Raw genomic sequence first — 20,000 nt, 5'->3', positions numbered from 1 at the left:
TTTATTCAGAATATGGAGCGATAGTGGGAAGGAAAGTCGCCAATAAGTAAAAACTCAGAATTTTTCTGTATATAATTTAAGTTTATATATACTATTCCATATGTTTATAAATTATAAAGGCAACGAAGATCTTCAATTAAAATTCTGCTATGAAATACTTGGAAACAATTCGCATGAATCTACAGTATTTATATTTATTTCTCGAATCTGTTTGCCCAAAAAGGAGTAATACAAAATAAAATAACAATACCTTCTGTTAAATAAAATGAGAGCATCATTCAAATTGATTTTATACTAAGTCTTCTCAATTCTACGCACAATTCTTTTTTTCTTGAGTGCTAATGCCAGACAAAAATTACCAATGTTTATATTACTGCTGAGAATTATGGTACAGAGGCTGGAGGTTCAGTAATTTTATGATGCATATCACAGGAAGTAAGTGAAATGCGGAGAGTCGGTTCCGTAGAGTTTCTGTCAGGGCCTCGCCATGAAAGCTCAGCAGATAGTGTATACAGAAACTGTCAGGTTCCCTACTGTATATAAACCGTCTGCTGAGCTCTGTATCTTTAGTTTCGACCCACCAGTCTTGAAAATAGCCGGGCTGAACGGTGACATCTAAGGACACACCCCAGGGAGAAATCTAGCTTGAAAATAATATCTGAAATTCATCTATTGGATGCCCTCCCTACCGGAAAACTCTACGGAAACGTCTCTCCACATTGCACTTACATCCTGATATACGCAGACTAAAATGACTGAACCTCCAGCCTCCGTGCCATAACTCTCGGCCATTATATGAAGGAAAAAGAATTTTACGTAGAGTTCTGAAGACTTGATATAAAGTCAATTCGGCTATGTTGACATTTTATCTAACAGGACGTGTTTGAGAGAGGGTCTACTTCCTTCTTAATAATAATAATAATAATAATAATAATAATAATAATAATAATAATAATAAGTCCCACTGAAAAGAATGGTTGCATTGTGCCAACAAATCTTATAATAAACGATTAATTCGCAAGAGCAATCATCCTTTTTAACAGGACAAGATTAAGAGAGGGTCTACTTCCTTACAACAACAACAACAACAACAACAACAATAACAATAATAATAATAATAATAATAATAATAATAATAATAATAATAATAAGAGAGAAATCTGATTAGTCCACACTCACTCTTGGATGTTTTCCTAATTAACGAGGAACCCTTTATACCGATATCCTTTTTACCCTTTTGCCTCTGTGGGTGGTTTCGAAATTCCTCACGAGTGAATTTGGTTCTCTGAATTCTGCGCTTTGTTTTCTAACCGTGGAAGTGATTTAGATTGGAAATTCTGAGCCCATGATTCACTCAGTAGCCATGTGTGGTCTTTATCTATTTCGTTTTTTTTTATTCTTATCCCTGGAAACACTCAGAGTAAGTTTAGCCGGCCAAACCAAATGATAGAAGCGCATAGAAACATTCGGAGTAAAATTTCAATCTATATAAGAAAGTTCCTTGGGAATATTAGTAAGCTTTCTGCGAAAATAAAATCGTGTCATATCCACGAAAATATGAAATTTAAGTTCTTACTGCATACGTGAAATCATTTGAGTTCCTTTTTACATGTCTGTCTCATGAAAATCTTAAAGACGAAGAGGTGTTGGTGACATTAAATCATCCATATTATTTAGAAATATTCCAACAAACCCTTTTCATGACTCAAAACATCCGACATCTGTGGATCAAAAACTCAATTTGTCTTTTCTATCTTTTTTCGCAGGATGGGCGGTGACCTTAGCAGCGCGGGCGGTGCCATCACCACCTGGAGGAGCGGGGCGATGGGTTCCATGGGCGTCTGGAGAATCCTGCTCATCGTGGCGACGATTCTCTCCCTCTTCTGGTAATTATCACCCGCTTCTCTCACTTCTCATTTCCTTCCCTCACCTCTCCTACTTGGCTCTGTCTTGGCCCTTGTCCCCATCACTTCCCCAACCCTCTCCTTTTCCATTACTTCTCATGACGTCATTATCGCATTTCCTCACGTATCTCTACAATATCTTGTTCATTGAGAAGTTTGACACTTCTTCCCTATAGTTATTATAATTTTTTTATAGAAAATTATTCCCTTTAATTACTTGCCGTAATCATCTATTTTTTGTTATACGTTCTCCATTAAAATTTATCCAAATTATCATACCATTATCCTTTTAATAGTCAAATCCAGTACTGCTTCCAGTGGCATTTAACCAGAAAAAAAATCGAAAATTATTGATCTTAACAAGTAAAAAAATTATCGTGATTATTTAGTTTGCTATCCATCTACCAGGATATAGATAGTCTTTAATTATTATTATTATTATTATTATTATTATTATTATTATTATTATTATTATTATTATTATTATTATTATTATTATTATTATTATTACCCAACATCTTCAATACATCACAATCCTCTTTTGTTATTTTTTCTTCACTCCCTCTCAGGCACCGAGTCCTTTGAAGCCTAAAATCATCTTATTGCCTTTATTCCTAAATCCTCAACCCGTTTCAGCCTCCTATATAATTATATTGATAATGACCTCAAATATTCATTTTGATCCATTTCTCCCATTCATGAGACATGTCCTTCCAAATGCTTTATCTCTGTCACTACATGTTTATAATATTCATTGATGCTAATCCTATTTTGTTATAGGGAACTAATTATCACATTATCCTCATCCATATTTTTTAGACTTTATACCTTTAACCCATTATCATTAAAGAGTGAATTATAACCTTGCAGGACAATTTGTTCAAAGCAGCTGAGTTGTATTTATTTCTTTAAAAAAACAGGGTGTTATCTGACTTATCAGGAGGTTGTTGGAACTGCCAAATTTTGATTAGCAATCATTCTGTCCCTCACTTAATCCAGGTTGAACACTGACTGAGTTTTAAAAAAAATAAAGCGCACGAGTGTTACAAAATTAAGCAGATTAATTTTACCAATTTACCCTTAAGTTATGTTTTTTCATTTGCAGTCTACGTGTGTTCAGGAATTGGTATCTCATAAAATAACGATTGGGAAAACAAAAACATTAATTGGCATATAAGTGTAATCTGCAAGATTTATTTACCCTGACTTTCATAATTCGTGTCCCTTGCAATTTTAGTCAGAATCTGCAAAAAAAAAATAGTTGAGTTCCTTTATAAGCTTTTGTGAGTATTAACTTCCTTTTGTTTGTTTTTGTTTTTAAAAATCTATTATTCTTTTGTTTTTTTTTACTGGCATGTTGTACTGCTACGACATAACTCTTAGGCTTTTGTTAAACTAGCGAACCTCCATCTTTGTTTTCTCACTTTTAATTGGATAGGCCTCTTTTATGATTTCCTCTCTCACTTCCTTGATCCTAAAAGACACTCATATGGTCTTCAATATTCACCTTTGGATAGTAGAGATGATGTCACAGAACCACACTATAAAAAATATAGTTTTTCATTGATGATAATATAGTTATAGAATCTTTACTTTAGTTGGCATTGTGTAATCATTTTCCACAAATATTTTCCATAATCATTTGCACCTCAGCCCAACGGGGCGATGTTACCGTTTTTCCTCAGGAAAAAAAATGAAACCATTTCCTAATATTTTGTTGTCTAATATATCAATGTCTTCATTTGTAAACATGACTAACCAGTTATCATTTCCTTCACTTATAATTAAGTCCTTTTCATTTTACTTGCTGTCATTTCAGAAATGACGAATTTCTAGTTAGCGTCGTGCAATAATGGAATAAAAAATTGCTTTATGCTTGATTAAGTATCTTTTTTTTTTATATTCATATGTCACCAATTAAACTTTCCAGCTGATATTCTCATACATTAGTTTAGTGCACATCCATCATCATAATCTCTGCTATGCCTTGCTGTATAATCTGTCAAAAAATCTCAAGTAGTTTAATTTAAAGAAATATGATCAAAGTTTTTTCTTTCTAATTCACACTCTTTCTCCATTAAACAGATAAATATATATATATTTATTCAGCCCTTCCCCCATATGTATACACCGTGACATGAAACCACCTCACCAGCTCACGAGACGAAACCGCGAGTACTCGCAGACACAACCTGAACAGCTCAAGATTATTCACAGTACATACATAATTATTCACTAGAATTATTCACTAGATTTCTCTCCCATTTCAAACCAGCAGCAGTGTTCGCCCCCCCCTGAGTGAAATACCATTTATCACTGTATCAGCTTCACCTTCACGTGTAAAATCATATATATTTTTTTTAAATGTCACTCTTCTACGACACCTTTTCACCTCTTCATATAAAATGAACCAAAAAAAAAAAAAAGTTTTCCGTGTCAAGGAAGAAACGTTTCCGTGTCAAGGAAATGGATGTGAGGAAGTTTAGAGACATCTGATATATAAAATCCATCGGTTTTTTTTTAAATACGACAAGAAAGGAAGACATTAATAAGTTAACATGAAGTTACATCCCGAGAGTGTGTACATTACATACATACATGTCAATACACATTCATGTTTCCTTGTAGTTTTGTGATATATATATATATATATATATATATATATATATATATATATATATATATATATATATATATATATATATATATATATATATATATATATATATATATATATATATATATATATATATATATATTTGCTCACAAAACTCACGTGTTCTTATAATCTTTGTCTTATTATGTGTGTATATAAGTTAAATATGCATACATTCATACATATATGTATACATATATATATATATATATATATATATATATATAGTTTATATATATATATATATATATATATATATATATATATATATATATATATAATTTATATATATATACAGTATATATATATATAATATATATATATATATATATATATATATATATATATATATATATATATATATATATATATAATGAACAAGGTGCCCATAAAAATCATAAAAAGAAAAAGAGGGTTACGGAGAAAATATAATGAATGTTTATGAGGTCAATTACTTAGCTAACCCATTCCACACAACAGGTTATATTCGTCCCCTAGTAAATAGATCCTAAGAAGATCTATGTGTTGGATCAAGCTTCTTGATATCAAAAAAGATTTCATAACTTTATATCCTTTCTCATCTTAATTAAGACAGCCTGAAGCATCTGATTTATAAATAGAAGAATACTAATGAAACATAATCTTGTTTCCACCATCCGAATTTGCTCTGTGATTAGAGTTACTTCAATAATTAAAAATGTCTGAATTCCAATGTCCATGTTTTACCGATTATATACGACACTGAGAGAAGCTTTCATCATTGAAGGTTTTACATTAAGCTGATGAATATAAATTGCCTCTGAACATATGGGTTTTAGACAGCTAAAAGTAAAGGGATTACTTCCCCCTTGCGGTTCACTAATCCCTTGATGCCATACAGACGTGGGATTTCAATTCTGCTGCTGTATGATTCTTTTGTTCCGTTGTTGGGGTGCGAAAGAGCTTCAGTTTTTTCTCTCTTTTTTCGTTAAATAAACTACTTTTTTTAATAACTGGGAAAATATTCTCGATGCATCATGACTACGTTACGTCTTCATCTGATTTATTTATTACTGTATCTTATTATAAACACAAACAGTGGACTCTAATTTACGTCTGAGTCTGACGTCGCTGTAGAGCTTGAAGAACCATTTAATCAATAGTCTTGAACTTTAATAGACAAATAAAAAGGAAATTTAAATGATGAACTAAATGATGGCCAATAGAAGACCTTCCAAACCGAACACTGGCTGTAAATGTAGCTAAACACTGCAACAGACACCAGTCAAAGAGGACTCTCATTCAACGCAAAGTTGACGTAACTGTTATTAATCATATTTTTTATTCGTAGCTAAGTCAGAACAACATGAGACAAGAAACTTGTAGAAGCTCTAGTGTGAGAGGAAACAAGTATTCTCTCAAGTCACTCTGCTTCTTCATCTTAGAAGGAAGATATTAATCTTGGGATACTCATTTCTCTCTTTGGGAAAGACGTTTACTCGAGAAAAAAGTTCAAAGTATGGTAGTGTATTTTATGAAGCCATACATTCTGGAAGGGTCTTGCTTCCAGGGGTACTATGTATATGTATATGTATATGTATATAATATAAATCAAGTCACTGTGATCTACTAACTAATTTGACCACTTTCTCAAGCGTTCGGAATACTAGACTACCTTCAGGTAACGCCTCCAAACGGGGAGAGATTCCTTAATAATTTAGAGACCTGGCGTCAATTAATTATCCTAACTATGAAAACGGTACACAATGAAGGCCTAAGACAGTCAGTCAACACACCTTTGGTGTCTTTTGCCAATTCGACAGAGACGCACCACAAATTGCCCGGTGGATCGCTTCTCGAATCGAAATTCAGATGGCCTAATTAGGAAGAGAAACTTCGAAGAAGAAGCCTCTATTATGATCTCTGGGTTTGGCTGAGACCTGATTGACATCATAAACCGTATTTTCCCCTCCTTTGTATAACTCCAGAAAACTTATAGATGCAAAGGTTTACATTTCCCTTTTGTATTATTTATATGGGCATTGCACCTCATGGTGTACTATTTTTATGGTACACAGTATACATAAATACACACACATATGTATAGATACATATATAATTGTATATATATGTTATACAGATATATATATATATAATTATATATGTATATGTATATATACAAAATATGTATGTATATATATATATATATGCAACTAAGTGTAAGGCATATTACAATATACGACATATAGACGAAATACGCGGTAAATACAGTAACTTATACACACACACACACGCAAAAACACACGCGCGCGCGGCCGCGCACATATACAAACACACTAACCGACGAAAAAAAAACCTTACGCGTATTTTCCCATAGCATTCAATACGAAAACGCATGTAAACAGCTCCAAATATCTTTTTTTTTATGTGTAAGAAAAAATGTCTCCGCATCTCAGCACACAAGATGAATGTATGTTCGTTCAATGTTGTACCTTGTGGTTGTAAATGTTGTTGCTGATTGTTGTTGTATTGTTGTTGTTGTGGATGTAGTTTAAAACGCTGTAGTTGTGGTCACTGGTACGTTGTTTTTCTTTTCAATTATTTATTCGTTGCCTTTTTTCTTTAGTCTCTAAAAACATCATTTGTTTATGCTTATTTTACATGTTTTTTTTTATATTCTGTTGTTGATGCTCCATAATGCATTTAAGTTGTTTCTCTCCCCGTCCCCCCTCCCCCCCACAAGTCCAACGGTATTGCCTTTGTTTCGCCATTTCCAGTTTGCTCTTGTTGCTGTTGTTGTTGTTATTATTACTGTTGTTGTTCTTGCTGTTGTTGTTGTTGTTGTTATTATAATTGCTGTTCCTGCTACTAAACCATCATGTTATGTTGTCGTGTTGATGTTGTAAAAAAAAAAAAAATACCGTCCAAACGTTTCTCTCTTTCTCTCTCTACCTTTCTCTCTCGCTCACTCTTTCTCTCTTACTCTCTCTCTCTCTCTCTCTCTCTCTCTCTCTCTCTCTCTCTCTCTCTCTCTCTCTCACTTGCTCTCTCTTTATGGCTTCTCAGATAACGCACGGGATCAAGTGCGCCCATGTATGAACACATCAGTCATAGGGAAGCAGACGCTAACACTCAGGGATATTATTTTGTTCACCGGTATATACAAGCTGACACACACACGTGAATACATACACATAAACCATACACACACACACACACACAAACATATATATATATATATATATATATATATATATATATATATATATATATATATATATATATATACATATAAATATATGTATATATAAAAATATATATATATATATATATATAATATATTTATATATATTAATATATATAAGTATATATATATAATTATATATATACCGATGTTATACTACTCACAAGAATACAAGCATACGATACACATGGCAAAATTGTATGTTTAGGTAAATACATCTCATCATTCCATGTCATACCATCAACAAAATCAAGTGTTTATCTTCAAACAAAAGTAGTGATCATTCTTTCATAAGCTCCTCCATCCAATTTAATAAAAAAAAAAAGCTTTCATCGAAAAAACTTTTTTTTAGAAAAAGTATATTAATCAAAAGCTGCAAAAGCAATCCGAAATAAAGTCTCGAGGAAATTATACGTAAAACGGTACATGAAAAAACCTTGAAAACTGCGATTTTTTTTTTTTTAAATTTTTGTAAATTCCTATCTATAGTTTAAAACGAGAAAAAATAATTTTCTTTCCATTCGTATATCTTGCAATTTCTTCTCCCTGTTCTTTAATAACAATGGCAAAGCAAAAAAGTGAAAATAAATCAGACAAATGGGTAAAAATCCAATAAACATTAAACTGAGCAGTTTTTCCAGTCCAGTCTTCTTCTTTACAAATTCCACCAAGATATCCGATCAGATTCGCACCCTACTTCTTTAGAATCCTATTTCTACTCTATAATAACAATCAGGAAAAAATATATATGCGAATACACAACAGATATGAAAAAAAAAACTTAGTGAAAAACAAAATTACTTTCCAATTGAATTTCCCTATTCACAAAACCCTCTGCGTTATTGGATCAGATCCGCATCTTTTAAGGTAGAAGAGAGTCTTCCCAAAAGGCCACCCCCTCCCGTTAACCCCTCCCCTCTACCCACCCCCTTCTCCAGGCATCTTCTTTCCCGCTCTTTAATAACTATGGCACAACAACAACAAATTTCAATTACCGGAAATGGAGAGAGAAAACATGTACGACGCCGTCTTGCTATCTGCTAAGGGACACTTTCGCTCTTGAATACACCTCTCTGGGAGATATTTTTATCCCTCATTATGTATGCGTGTCTTCTGGAGGTATATGCCCCCAGCTTTTATTCTCTCTCTCTCTCTCTCTCTCTCTCTCTCTCTCTCTCTCTCTCTTCTCTCTCTCTCTCTCTCTCTCTCTCTCTACTCAGTAACTTTTTTTTAAATTTTCTATTTCGGGAAATGAAAGGCTAAAGATAAACAACATAATTCCGAGGAACTTAAAATATTTTGTTACTTCTCCAGAATAGTTTAAAATAGGACTGCCTTATTAACGTAATTTTATTCTGGAATTACATATATATTTTTATATATGAAAGCTAGTGCTGTCCATCTCTCTCTCTCTCTCTCTCTCTCTCTCTCTCTCTCTCTCTCTCTCTCTCTCTCTCTCTCTCTCTCTCTCTCTCTCTCTCTCTATAATCTTCCCTTCATTTCTCATTCTCCATTAATATATAATCATTAGGAAATTTTGTTTAGTTTCTCTCAGACACAGAATGAAATTAAAAAAAAGATGCATTTTCAATTACTCTCTTTCTGGAAATAGGCCGCTCGTTTAAGAGAATAATTAATTTTTTTATTTATGACGGAAAAACTCGTAATGGACAGATACATATGATTCAGCATATGGTACAGCATTCTATTAATTGACTTTACTTTTAGATAATAGGGAAGATTATTTTGTCTTATTTCATGATTTATTCTAAAGTGGCGCCCTGATATTTTGATTACTGTGTAAATTAAGATTAAAATTAATGTTCTAATTAACAAAGAGAGGCAGGAAAGCGCCGTATTGCAGATAATAATTAACCTGCATCCTCCTTGCATAATTAGTGAAATGCGCAGTTGGATGAGATTTGGAAAGAACAGGTAATTACGGTATATTGAGTCAGTTACATTTGCATTCATACTGGGAAAATAGGGAGCGAATGCGCTTGGACGTAACCCAAGCAATAAACCTGACCTAATGTGGAGTATATATACATTTTCCCAGAAGCAGTACATTTCAAATATTATTAATGATATTTGTAGAATTTTTCTCTTGCTCTTGGATATTTAGATAAAATGTCTCCGACAGTAAAAGTTAAGCCGAAAGACAGCACAGTGTTCCCATATATTTAAGCTACTTCTAAGTCCGTTTCGGGCAGCGTACAATCTGTAGGCCTCCCTTGCTTCGATGTAGCTCGAATAGCTGGTAAAAGACTTTCTGATCAAAAGCTATGGGACCTACCCTTGCAAGAAAAGACATACTTGAATAAGTGTTAGGCAAGCAGAGTAGGATTCCAGACCTGTTTCGACAGAAGCCGTAGAAACCTCTCTATTCAGCTGGTTTATCTTACCACTGGAAGAAGTGGGTCCACTAAAATGGGAAATGGATAGCCCATGGCAACTGCCAGTTTCTATAGATTTTGCTATGAGGTGCAAATTAAAGGCCTCAGCATCATGGTCATGGATTCGGGAGGGGTGCAGAATCAACCATACTCGTATGCTCTGAGCAATCATAGAATAACTCTGAACTTCAAGAAGTATGAGGTGGGAGGGCAGATTCTTGGTAGTATGACCTTATATATATACGGTTTATCTTAACTACTACATTATTTTTATATCATCAATAATGAGGTCCATTTGACAAACCATACGATGGTCGTGGTCGACCAATGTCAAAAATGGATAGAGTCGACATTCCCAAAAACTGAGGCTGACTCTGTCATCACTGTCGCTGTTATTGTTGTCGAACTCCACGCCATCCAACTTTGTGTCTCCGAATACCACTTGTACCTGTATGGATGTACCCTACCTGAACCACCTTCTACCACCACTGCTGTATCATATTTGCTTTTTTCAACTCCCAAACAAAGCACCTACGCTCGAAGACGAGTTTTGAACGTGTGAAAACCCCTTGCACTCGTCACTGAGTTCTGGCTGAACGTTTGAGAATCAATGACGGAAGGTTCTGCAGATGGCGTCACAACCTGGTCGAAGCTTTTAGCAAAATCAGTTACTTCCACAGGGAACGCGAAAATTCCTGGTGCTTTGTAGATTTATTGATTGTTTGCAAGTGGCATCTGATGGTGCACACTATATTTATTGAGTTTTTATAAATATACAAGTACAAATTTTCGTGTTGTGGGCAGTGATATATGTCATTTTGGAATTGGAATGTGGTTTTAGTTTCATTGAGCGCCAGCCTCCATATTCTGTTGAGGTACTGCTCTGCCTAGTTGCCTTGTACCGCAAAGTCTTGTAACTTTTCTTGGCGGTGCTATAATGCTTATCAAATTTAGCTACTTCAAACTGCCTAGTATTTATTTATTTTAATAATTTCAAAAATTATTTACTTATATATGCATTTATGTTTGTTAATTCACATTTATTTAATTGTTTATTGTTCATCTATATAAACATTCTCTATGCTTAACTTTTGTAGCAAATTTATTGCTATTTTGGCTTTTTATGTCTGAATATTTCGTCGTTGCGCAGTATTAAAGGAAATTATTAGGACCAATAAAAAATAAATTTACTAGATTCACAGCCCAGTTCTAAGTGACATAATCTTTGAGATGATGTTTTCGACTTGGAAGTACAAGGGCAAAAGCTTAAAAAAAGAAAGATTGGAAAGGACTGGTAAAACTATACACAATATTTCTTCTGGGATATTAAGTATTGTTTATGACAAATGATATTTTAATGACTTCGGAGTTACTGATATTCTCCTGACATCCACAGAACGAGAGACGATGCAAAGTCTTCCAAACCTGCTGCAACGCATGGTAACACAGAAAGACTCTTGGAGTTTAGGAAAAAGAGAAGAGATAATTCTGATAAAGCACACTTGCACAGAGTAGATGAAACAAGAAATGAAGGACCCATTATTCTCTCTCTCTCTCTTCCATAAAAGGGAAAGAGAGGCTATATATTTACAAATACTTTTCCCATACGCTTCCCCTGATTTACAACTTCGTCCACCAGCTCTCGATTGAACGTTTCCAACTTCCGAAGTAAATTGTGAGAAAACTAACAAGAAAATTTCATCTTGAAAGGAAGTCATTCACAGACGAAGCCCTGACGAAGCGTCTTTGATATTCACGGCGACCACCTTCGCCCCAGCACCACGGACTAGACGCCCGCGAGACTTACGCAATCAATCACCACCCAACTCATAATGGGGACCAAGAGTCATTTCCTACTTGAAGCAAACATTCAAGGAGACCAAAAGAGAATCTGACCTACTTCATACCCCGCGGACCTCAATAACACTCCTCCTTCCCCTCCGCCTCCGCCTCCGCCTCCTCCGCCTCCTCCTCCTCCTCTTAAACCAGACCCCTTCCACCAGCCACCTTCGCCCACCTCCTATCACTCAGTTTCCGAACCGGAGAAGGATGGGGGAGGGATGGCCCTTGGGGGAGGGGAGGGAGATGGGGGAGGGGAGGAGAAGGCGGGGTTCTTTACCCTCCCAAGCCAACCCAGCAGGAGCGCTGGAGTTGGGAAAGAAGCCCAAAATAAAGGTCCTTCACCGAGAGAGAGAGAGAGAGAGAGAGAGAGAGAGAGAGAGAGAGAGAGAGAGTCCTTTTTTGGTGGGAGAAATTTTCTCCTTCGGTTGCAATACCATTCTTACAAAGTTTAATATTCTCCCACCGTTCGTTTTTTGTTCCGCTTTGCCGAGACCGCGCGAACGACACACGTCTCTCTCTCTTTCTCTAACTTTGATTCCCTTTCACAAACATTTGCTGTCTTATCTGAAGGTTTATCTTTAGTGGTTTCCCCGCCGTTAATTCGGAGAATCATTCCGATCTCGCTCTCTCTCTCTCTCTCTCTCTCTCTCTCTCTCTCTCTCTCTCTCTCTCTCTCTCTCTCTTGTAAACAGTTTTTCGTCTGGGTAGTCTGCCACCGTAGGGCTGATCTCTCTCTTTCTCTCTCTCTCTCTCTCTCTCTCTCTCTCTCTCTCTCTCTCTCTCTCATAAACACTTTCTTTCGTCTATGTAGTCGCCACCGTGGAGTTGATCTCTCTCTCTCTCTCTCTCTCTCTCTCTCTCTCTCTCTCTCTCTCTCTCTCTCTCTCTCTCTCTCAAAAACATTTTTCTCTCTTTTCTAAAGGATTAGTTCCCCGTCGTTAATTCTGTGGATTATTCACTGTTCTCTCTCTCTCTCTCTCTCTCTCTCTCTCTCTCTCTCTCTCTCTCTCTCTCTCTCTTTCTCGCTCTCGCGAGCGCGACATGCTCGGGCCACTAACAGAAAAAAAACACGTTTATGTAGTCAACAAAATTCCTACATCATTCTTAGTACTTCCACTGTGGCTCACTGTAGGCAGCGCTCAGGGTTTAGTGCAGTGCCACTTCGGTTCCCAGCTATTATTCTTTCTGCCTTTTTACTTCTTTCTCTTCCATTTGGCCTCTTCCCACTTGGCTGTCCACCTTCTTTAACTATATCTAATTATAATGTTCCGTTGAGTAACAAAGGCCTCGGGGCAGCCCTACGAGAATCCAAATGTGACTCAGTGATTTGGTTACACTATTTAGTATAATAAAAAGTATTCCGCGTGTGGCCGTGTGTGTGTGTGTGTGTGTGTGTGTGTGTGTGTGTGTGTGTGTGTGTGTGTGTGTATGAAGCGAGGAAGACGTACAGAAATCGAGAGAGCTTCGCGTAGCTTATTCTAGATTATTCTAAAATAATCTGCTATAAAACTCTTCATTCTGAACTGCAACATGCAATTATGACTCAAAATGAATACATAAGAAAATAAATATTAAGAATAAATACACATGAAACAGTAAATCGATATAAATAATAAATCGATATTACGAATAGATACATAAGAAATATTAAATTAAATCAATATTAAGAATAGATACATAAGAAAACACGCAGACAGTAAGAACGAGTTCAATTCAAATCCAGAGAATATCAAGACGAAGTCGGTCTGAAATTCATGATAAAAACGACCCGGTTATATAATTAACATTACATTACAAGACAATATCATCATTAGAGAGAGAAAGAGGTCGCATCAACACTAAATAACGATTTAAATAATGATTCTCATATTAGGAATTAAAAGATTTAATAAAAGCAGGTCGAAATAGAAACTCATTACAGGCGCTTGTTTATTTCTTCATTAAGGAGGTCGTAAACACCGTTATTTGGGGCCAAAAACAACGGGGCATAAACAATGCTTAACCTTTTCCCGACGTTAATGAGAGAGATAATAACGCGTGATTAAGTTTTGCTCGCTGTCTGGGAACTAGAATGATTCTAAAACGTTGTGGGGAATATAGGGGAAGGTAGGGAATTCTAGGAGATGAATTTGAGAAGTTGGAGTAGAGTTAGTTCAAGGATATTAATCTAGTTAGAGAAATTCAACATTCCCGGTTGATCATAAAATCGAGAATCGGGTGCAAAATTCTTTTATGAAATGGCTAGTCATTTAAATTTAGCTTTTAATAATTTATTCATTAAAGCCAATTTATCTGTAATTGATTTCTTTACGTTGTCTGAAAATTATCTCTCTCTCTCTCTCAACACTCTCTCGATTTTTCTCTCTCTCTCTCTCTCTCAACACACGTGTTACACGATTTTTAACTTTAATATCTCTCTCTCTCTACCACCTCTCTTTTTCTCTCTCTCTCTCTCTCTCTCTCTCTCTCTCTCTCTCTCTCAAAAGAAATTTACCAGAACATAAGTGTCTGGAAGGTTTTATCTGCACAAGATAAACTATAAGAAGAGAAGTGTTTCTTCCCTACCTTTTATTTTCATTCTCAGGTTACTTATTAAATATGACTCTTCCCGAGCGAAGGAGACAAGTTATCTTACACTGAAACCTTACAAGAATAAACATAACAGCCTGCAAACAGAACGTTCATAATAAAGGGAACTGAGAGGAAAGTAGGGAGCACAAAACATAAGATTATATGAGAGAGCGATCACAGTGACTTTCTTTTAATTTAGGACTTGAGTTCATACATTTTTTTTCCGGGGTGATTTTGATCGCAAATAACGGCAGTCGATATCATTACAGTTCATCTTGATTGGCGGAAGCACGAGCTACCCACCGTGTAAAAGAGGTTATAATTCAAACGCGTCGGCCATTGAGAAGCAAGGTCAAAGCTTTAGACATATCTGCTAAGGAAATTTACCGTCATCTCAAAAACATCCGACTACAGTATACATACGGAAACGTGAAACCTGGCTTGCTCAACACAGAGCTCTGAAAAGCACCAGCTGTACACAGCTAAAGAAACCTCGAGGATGTTGTTAGTGATATCTATGGAATAAGCCAAGAGCGGCAACCTTCCTAGGGAGGTTTCTGACCGAGGGACCAAGGGAGATTGTGCCATCTGAAGAGCCCAAGAGTGCCCTTCAGAAGATGAAAAATGGAAAATTCCTGGAGCCATCAGGAATAACAATCAGCCACTACAGGCAGGTCGGGAATCAGTCATTGGTGAGATGCCAGAACATTAAAAAATCTGATCAAGAAGAAAAACACCCAAAAAGTGGGATAAGGTTATAACACAAAGAATTAGAAGTTTGAAGGGTGTACAATGCAGTGGTAAATATATGTGAAAATACGGTACCTTGAACATATTATGAAAACCTGGGAGAAGACATCACTGGGAAGGCTGAGGACAAGACTTTTTTTGCTAGATAAATCAACAAAAAAGGCAGAACATATTTTGAAAACCTGGGAGAGGACATCACAGAGAAGGTTGTGGACAAGGCTTTTTTGTTAGATAAATCAACAAAAAAGGCAGTCTTTATAGCGGAACTTTAACAGGACAAGAGCCACGTGAAGAGATTAAATACAATATCAGCAGATCTTGGCAAGGCATTTGTCAGAATACTGAGACCAGAAAATAAATCAGTACTATGACAGCAGACGATGCTAAAAAGATTTTATAAAGCTACTCTTACTTTTTGCCAAAAGCAGTTACATTTAGAGCAGCGGTGTGATTTCATGCTGATGACGTTTTTTTCCATATATTATTGTCTTGAGAGAGAGAGAGAGAGAGAGAGAGAGAGAGAGAGAGAGAGAGAGAGAGTTGTTTCTGACACCAAGAGGTTTTTCTGAATATTTTAACTCGGTCTTATATTCACATGTATTTCCTCTATCGAGAGGCAGGTACACGTCTAAAGCCGTGAGAGATCTACGCCTATAGGGCACAAGAAAAATTCCCATCGGGAGCCAAAGTCGAAGTCAATATTGCGTTATATTTCCATGAAATTTGAATATATTTCGAAGACGAGAATTCTACATTGTTAAGTCTCTTTTTTGTTACATAACGGAGCATTTATAGAATTCCAAAATCTCTCAGATTCATTGTATAAACGTACGCCAAGATGGTTCAACTAAAATCCTTTCTAGCTCGATGACCATAGAGATTGCGACGGGAGATTACTGGGCTTAATCAGCCTCTCTCTCCCTCTCTCTCTCTCTCTCTCTTTTAAGAGCCATCCCTTTGACCCCAATGGTTTCTACCAGGTCGATCTTAGTATCAAAAGTTATTCATAATAGAAAAAAGGGCATTTAGAATATAAGTACTTGGGTAGTTTTTTCTCCATATTTTTTGCGCCAACATTTAACTCGATAAATTTCAATTACAGTATATAAAAGATTTAACTTTTTTAGTGCTGCTGATTAAGTACTTTAATCTAAGTGTGTAACTGAGTGACCGGACCATCGGCGGAATTCTTCCCAAAATTTGCGATTCTATCGTCAAGACCATCATGAACGTCCCAGAATGCAACTCATGTAATACAAAGGCTGAATTTAATGATGAAACCAAATCTCCTTCGGGGCGAAATTTCCAACCGAATCCAGGAAACCATTCCAAAGCCCCGGTTCCTGAACCGGAAATCGACCTTCTGTCATAAAATGGAGAATCCGTTATTAGTCTTTTTGTCACTCGAGTCGATCCTCTCGCTTTGACGTTCGAGAATTCGCTCTTCAGAATCCGTCGTAAAACTGAGACTCATTTTGCCGAAAACAGGAAGTGGAGAGAAAAAGGGGTCTTTTTTTTATGATTTCTTCTTTTCTGGTATGAGACTGAATTCTCCGAGGGTCTCGCTCGCTTGCTCGCCCTGGCGTCGTGGTCTTTTGATTCGTCGGGAATCGGGAAATTAGAAACGAAATTAAAAACGAAAATAAAAATTCATCTGGTGATTTCTCCTGCGGCGAAAGAGGTCTCGGTGATAATACATAAAAATGAAAGAATTGGGTATGTTGCAATGCAGGAAAATAATTATTGGAATGAAGTCCTTCCTCGAAGGTCTTACTTTACTAATCTTGTTACCAGTACAAAACCAAGGTTTTCATTCTGATTCATGATTAAACAAAGCTTTGAATTTCCTCGAATTCTGACCGTGATAGAATAAGCAACATCTTAATGAATTCAAAAGAAAATAAGACATCGTAATTAATGATTCAAAAACACTAAAGATGCAGGAGTTTCTCTCAAGTAACAGAAACGTTTTCTGTACAGAATAACTCAACAAAAATTCCAAAAAGTTTCGACCCAACAAACCACAACAAAAACTTACTCCAGCGAAACCACAGGAATGAAGTGATTTGCGACCTGCCATTCCACTTCTGGCAAGCTACAGGAACTAACCATTTCTCGGCCTTTCACTTCGCCCTCGTCTTCGCACAATGGAATTTGAAACGAGGAGTGAACATAGGCCTAACAGCAACCCTCGGCGTTTGCGGTTACCTAGTGAGACTTCCGGTGGGCTAATGAAGATGGCTACTTATTTGATTTTCTCTCTCTTGAGTTATTAGCAGTCAAAACGATGTTCTCATTTACATAAAACGTGGCAATCTCTCTCTCTCTCTCTCTCTCTCTCTCTCTCTCTCTCTCTCTCTCTCTCTCTCTCTCTCTCTCTCTCTCTGTTTCAGGAGAGTGTACGTTTTTCAAACTGGAAAGATTTCAGAGTTACTAACAACGGTATTCAATTCCCCAGGGAGGAGGTCACTGTTAACATCTACTGTACTTAATACGATATTGTCTGTTTATCATGTGACTGAAAGTATTGCTAATCTGATTACCGGGACATTTTTATGAATAGGCACTGTATTTAGCCTAAGGCGAAGACATTCTACAAATATACAAAAATACGTAAAACAGACAAGAACGGAAGAGCGAAAAAATTCTAAAAAAAAAATAAAAATAAAAATAGCAAAAGCAATAACAAAGACAAGAGCCATCAACACAAAACTAGAGATAGAGAAAAAGACTTTCTAGTTCAGCATCCTAGTTTTGCTAGACTAAACACGCAAGATCTTGGGAATAAAAACACAGTGTTTTGTCACTTCTTTGTTAGCCGCAAAAATATTACCGCTTGTTGCTGAAAAAACTTAGATATTTCACAGCGGCGACCAAAATGGCAACTTGGTCCCAGCGAAAGTTTGAATTCTTCTTTTGTTCCATTTTGTCTTTAGAATTGGAATAAAAACAAAGAGAGTCTGGGTCTGTTAATTCAGGCTACGAAATATATCAATTTCTTGTAAGAACTTAAACCGTGACAGGGACTCAATTTTCAGCATCAATAAACAAACCCTGCTAAAACCACGAATGCTATAATGGTTGGAAGCAGTGTTGACAGCGAACGACACAGCAGAACGCTCTAGTGGTGGATGCAGTGTTGCCAACGAATGCTACCCTGGTCGCTGTGTGTTGGCAACAGTAGTTAAAAGCCGCCCATACAACTGGCTTCCTAATGCAGATATAAATTGGTCACACCCATTAACTCTCTGAGAGAAGCAACCACGACGTTGGCTGGAAGCCAAGTTCAAAGAACTTTCTTTGGGGAAGGAGAGAAAGCCCAACAGAGCATGAAAACTGACGGTTTGTTTCGACGAATGGAACTGAATTATCAGCAAAAGTCCATTATCTTAATGTAATGATTGTGATAAAATCAAGAATTATTTTTATATCTTACCTTTTTTTTCTTTGTAATTCAAAAACAATTAATTTCGCTTCATCTCCTCTTCTCGGACCCACGTGAAAAATGAGGTATCTCTATCAATTGGAGTAAAGTTGAGCTAAAATCAGTAATTCAAAACTGACTTGTAGAAAGACTGTAAACTGCAATGATGAGTGAAATATCTGACATTGTTCAAAATTAAAGAAGAAATTTCAATCCCATTTTCTCACCAACTAAGGAACGATTGATGCTAAACCGCTGTCACAAATCAAGCAACAAAATTTAATTTTGTAAGGCCACGTCCTGAATTTAAGTTAAATTGTGGTATAACTACTCATTCTTCTTGACAGAATATTTACACAGCATCCTAGAAGCTCAACGAATAAAGTAACGAAAAGGCGTAGTCGTCTGCTTTACAGAGAGCAAGTGACGCTAACAGACACGAAATAAAACTGGTAGATGTGTCCATGGTGGAACCATAAATGCCGTCTAAATAAGTAATGATTTTCCAGCGCACCTCAGTCGTCTCTGACGACTTTTAGGAAGCTAAAAAGTGGGACATAACTAAAAAAATGGAGACTAATAGGCAAACAAATAACGTTAGGACTAACAAACACTTGAAAAAGGAAACACTAATTATAAAACCTCCTGGCGATAAGATAGCCTGTTGTCCCACTTCAGATGTGACGCCATTATATTTGTTGACATTAATCTTGATGTGTTTATCTACCTAGTGGAAAATGGGATCTCTGGTGCATATATCGATTTTTAATCATTTCTGCGGAGACATATACAAAAAACAAAATACTGCAATTACTTACGGCCATTTTCAATTTAATATTCAGGCATATAACCTCACCGACATATATGCAAAACAGCCAAAGAAAGATCTAGTTTCAGACATATGTCGATTATCAGAAGAAAAGACGATGCAGTTTTCAATAAAAATATAGTTATACCCATTCAAAGTCTAGAAATGAAAGGAGAATCGCCTTATTCCCTTCGGTAAATAGAACAAGCACATTCCAGTAAGGGGATAAAACAAAAAAAAAAAAGCTTTTAAATGTACAAGCATCATCAAACAAGGCAGGGATGGGATGGAAGCCTACTGCCTCATTTTCAGTATTATTTTGTATCCACAATAAGCCGATTGCCAGGAAGTCTCCAGAGAAGAGATTGCTATAGACTTATGCCCTTATCTTACCTCCAGTGGTCTCTAATGCTGCACATTCCCTGC

The 20,000-nt window shown here is 36.1% G+C and overlaps 1 protein-coding gene across 1 annotated transcript in view; it reads left to right on the top strand.

Annotated features, from left to right (window-relative positions):
* The window catches only part of LOC136840050 (glutamate-gated chloride channel-like), a 250,279-nt gene that overhangs the window by 146,376 nt on the left and 83,903 nt on the right, over positions 1 to 20,000 (top strand). Inside the window, 1 exon segment of the mRNA XM_067106365.1 lies at positions 1,767 to 1,886. Within this exon segment, the coding sequence (XP_066962466.1) occupies positions 1,768 to 1,886 (119 nt within the window). The 5' untranslated portion in view covers position 1,767.

This window comes from Macrobrachium rosenbergii, chromosome 7, assembly GCF_040412425.1.
Source record: "Macrobrachium rosenbergii isolate ZJJX-2024 chromosome 7, ASM4041242v1, whole genome shotgun sequence".
Lineage (NCBI taxonomy): Eukaryota > Metazoa > Arthropoda > Malacostraca > Decapoda > Palaemonidae > Macrobrachium > Macrobrachium rosenbergii.
Note: the sequence above shows the minus strand (reverse complement) of the source record. Positions and strands in the feature narration are given on the sequence as shown.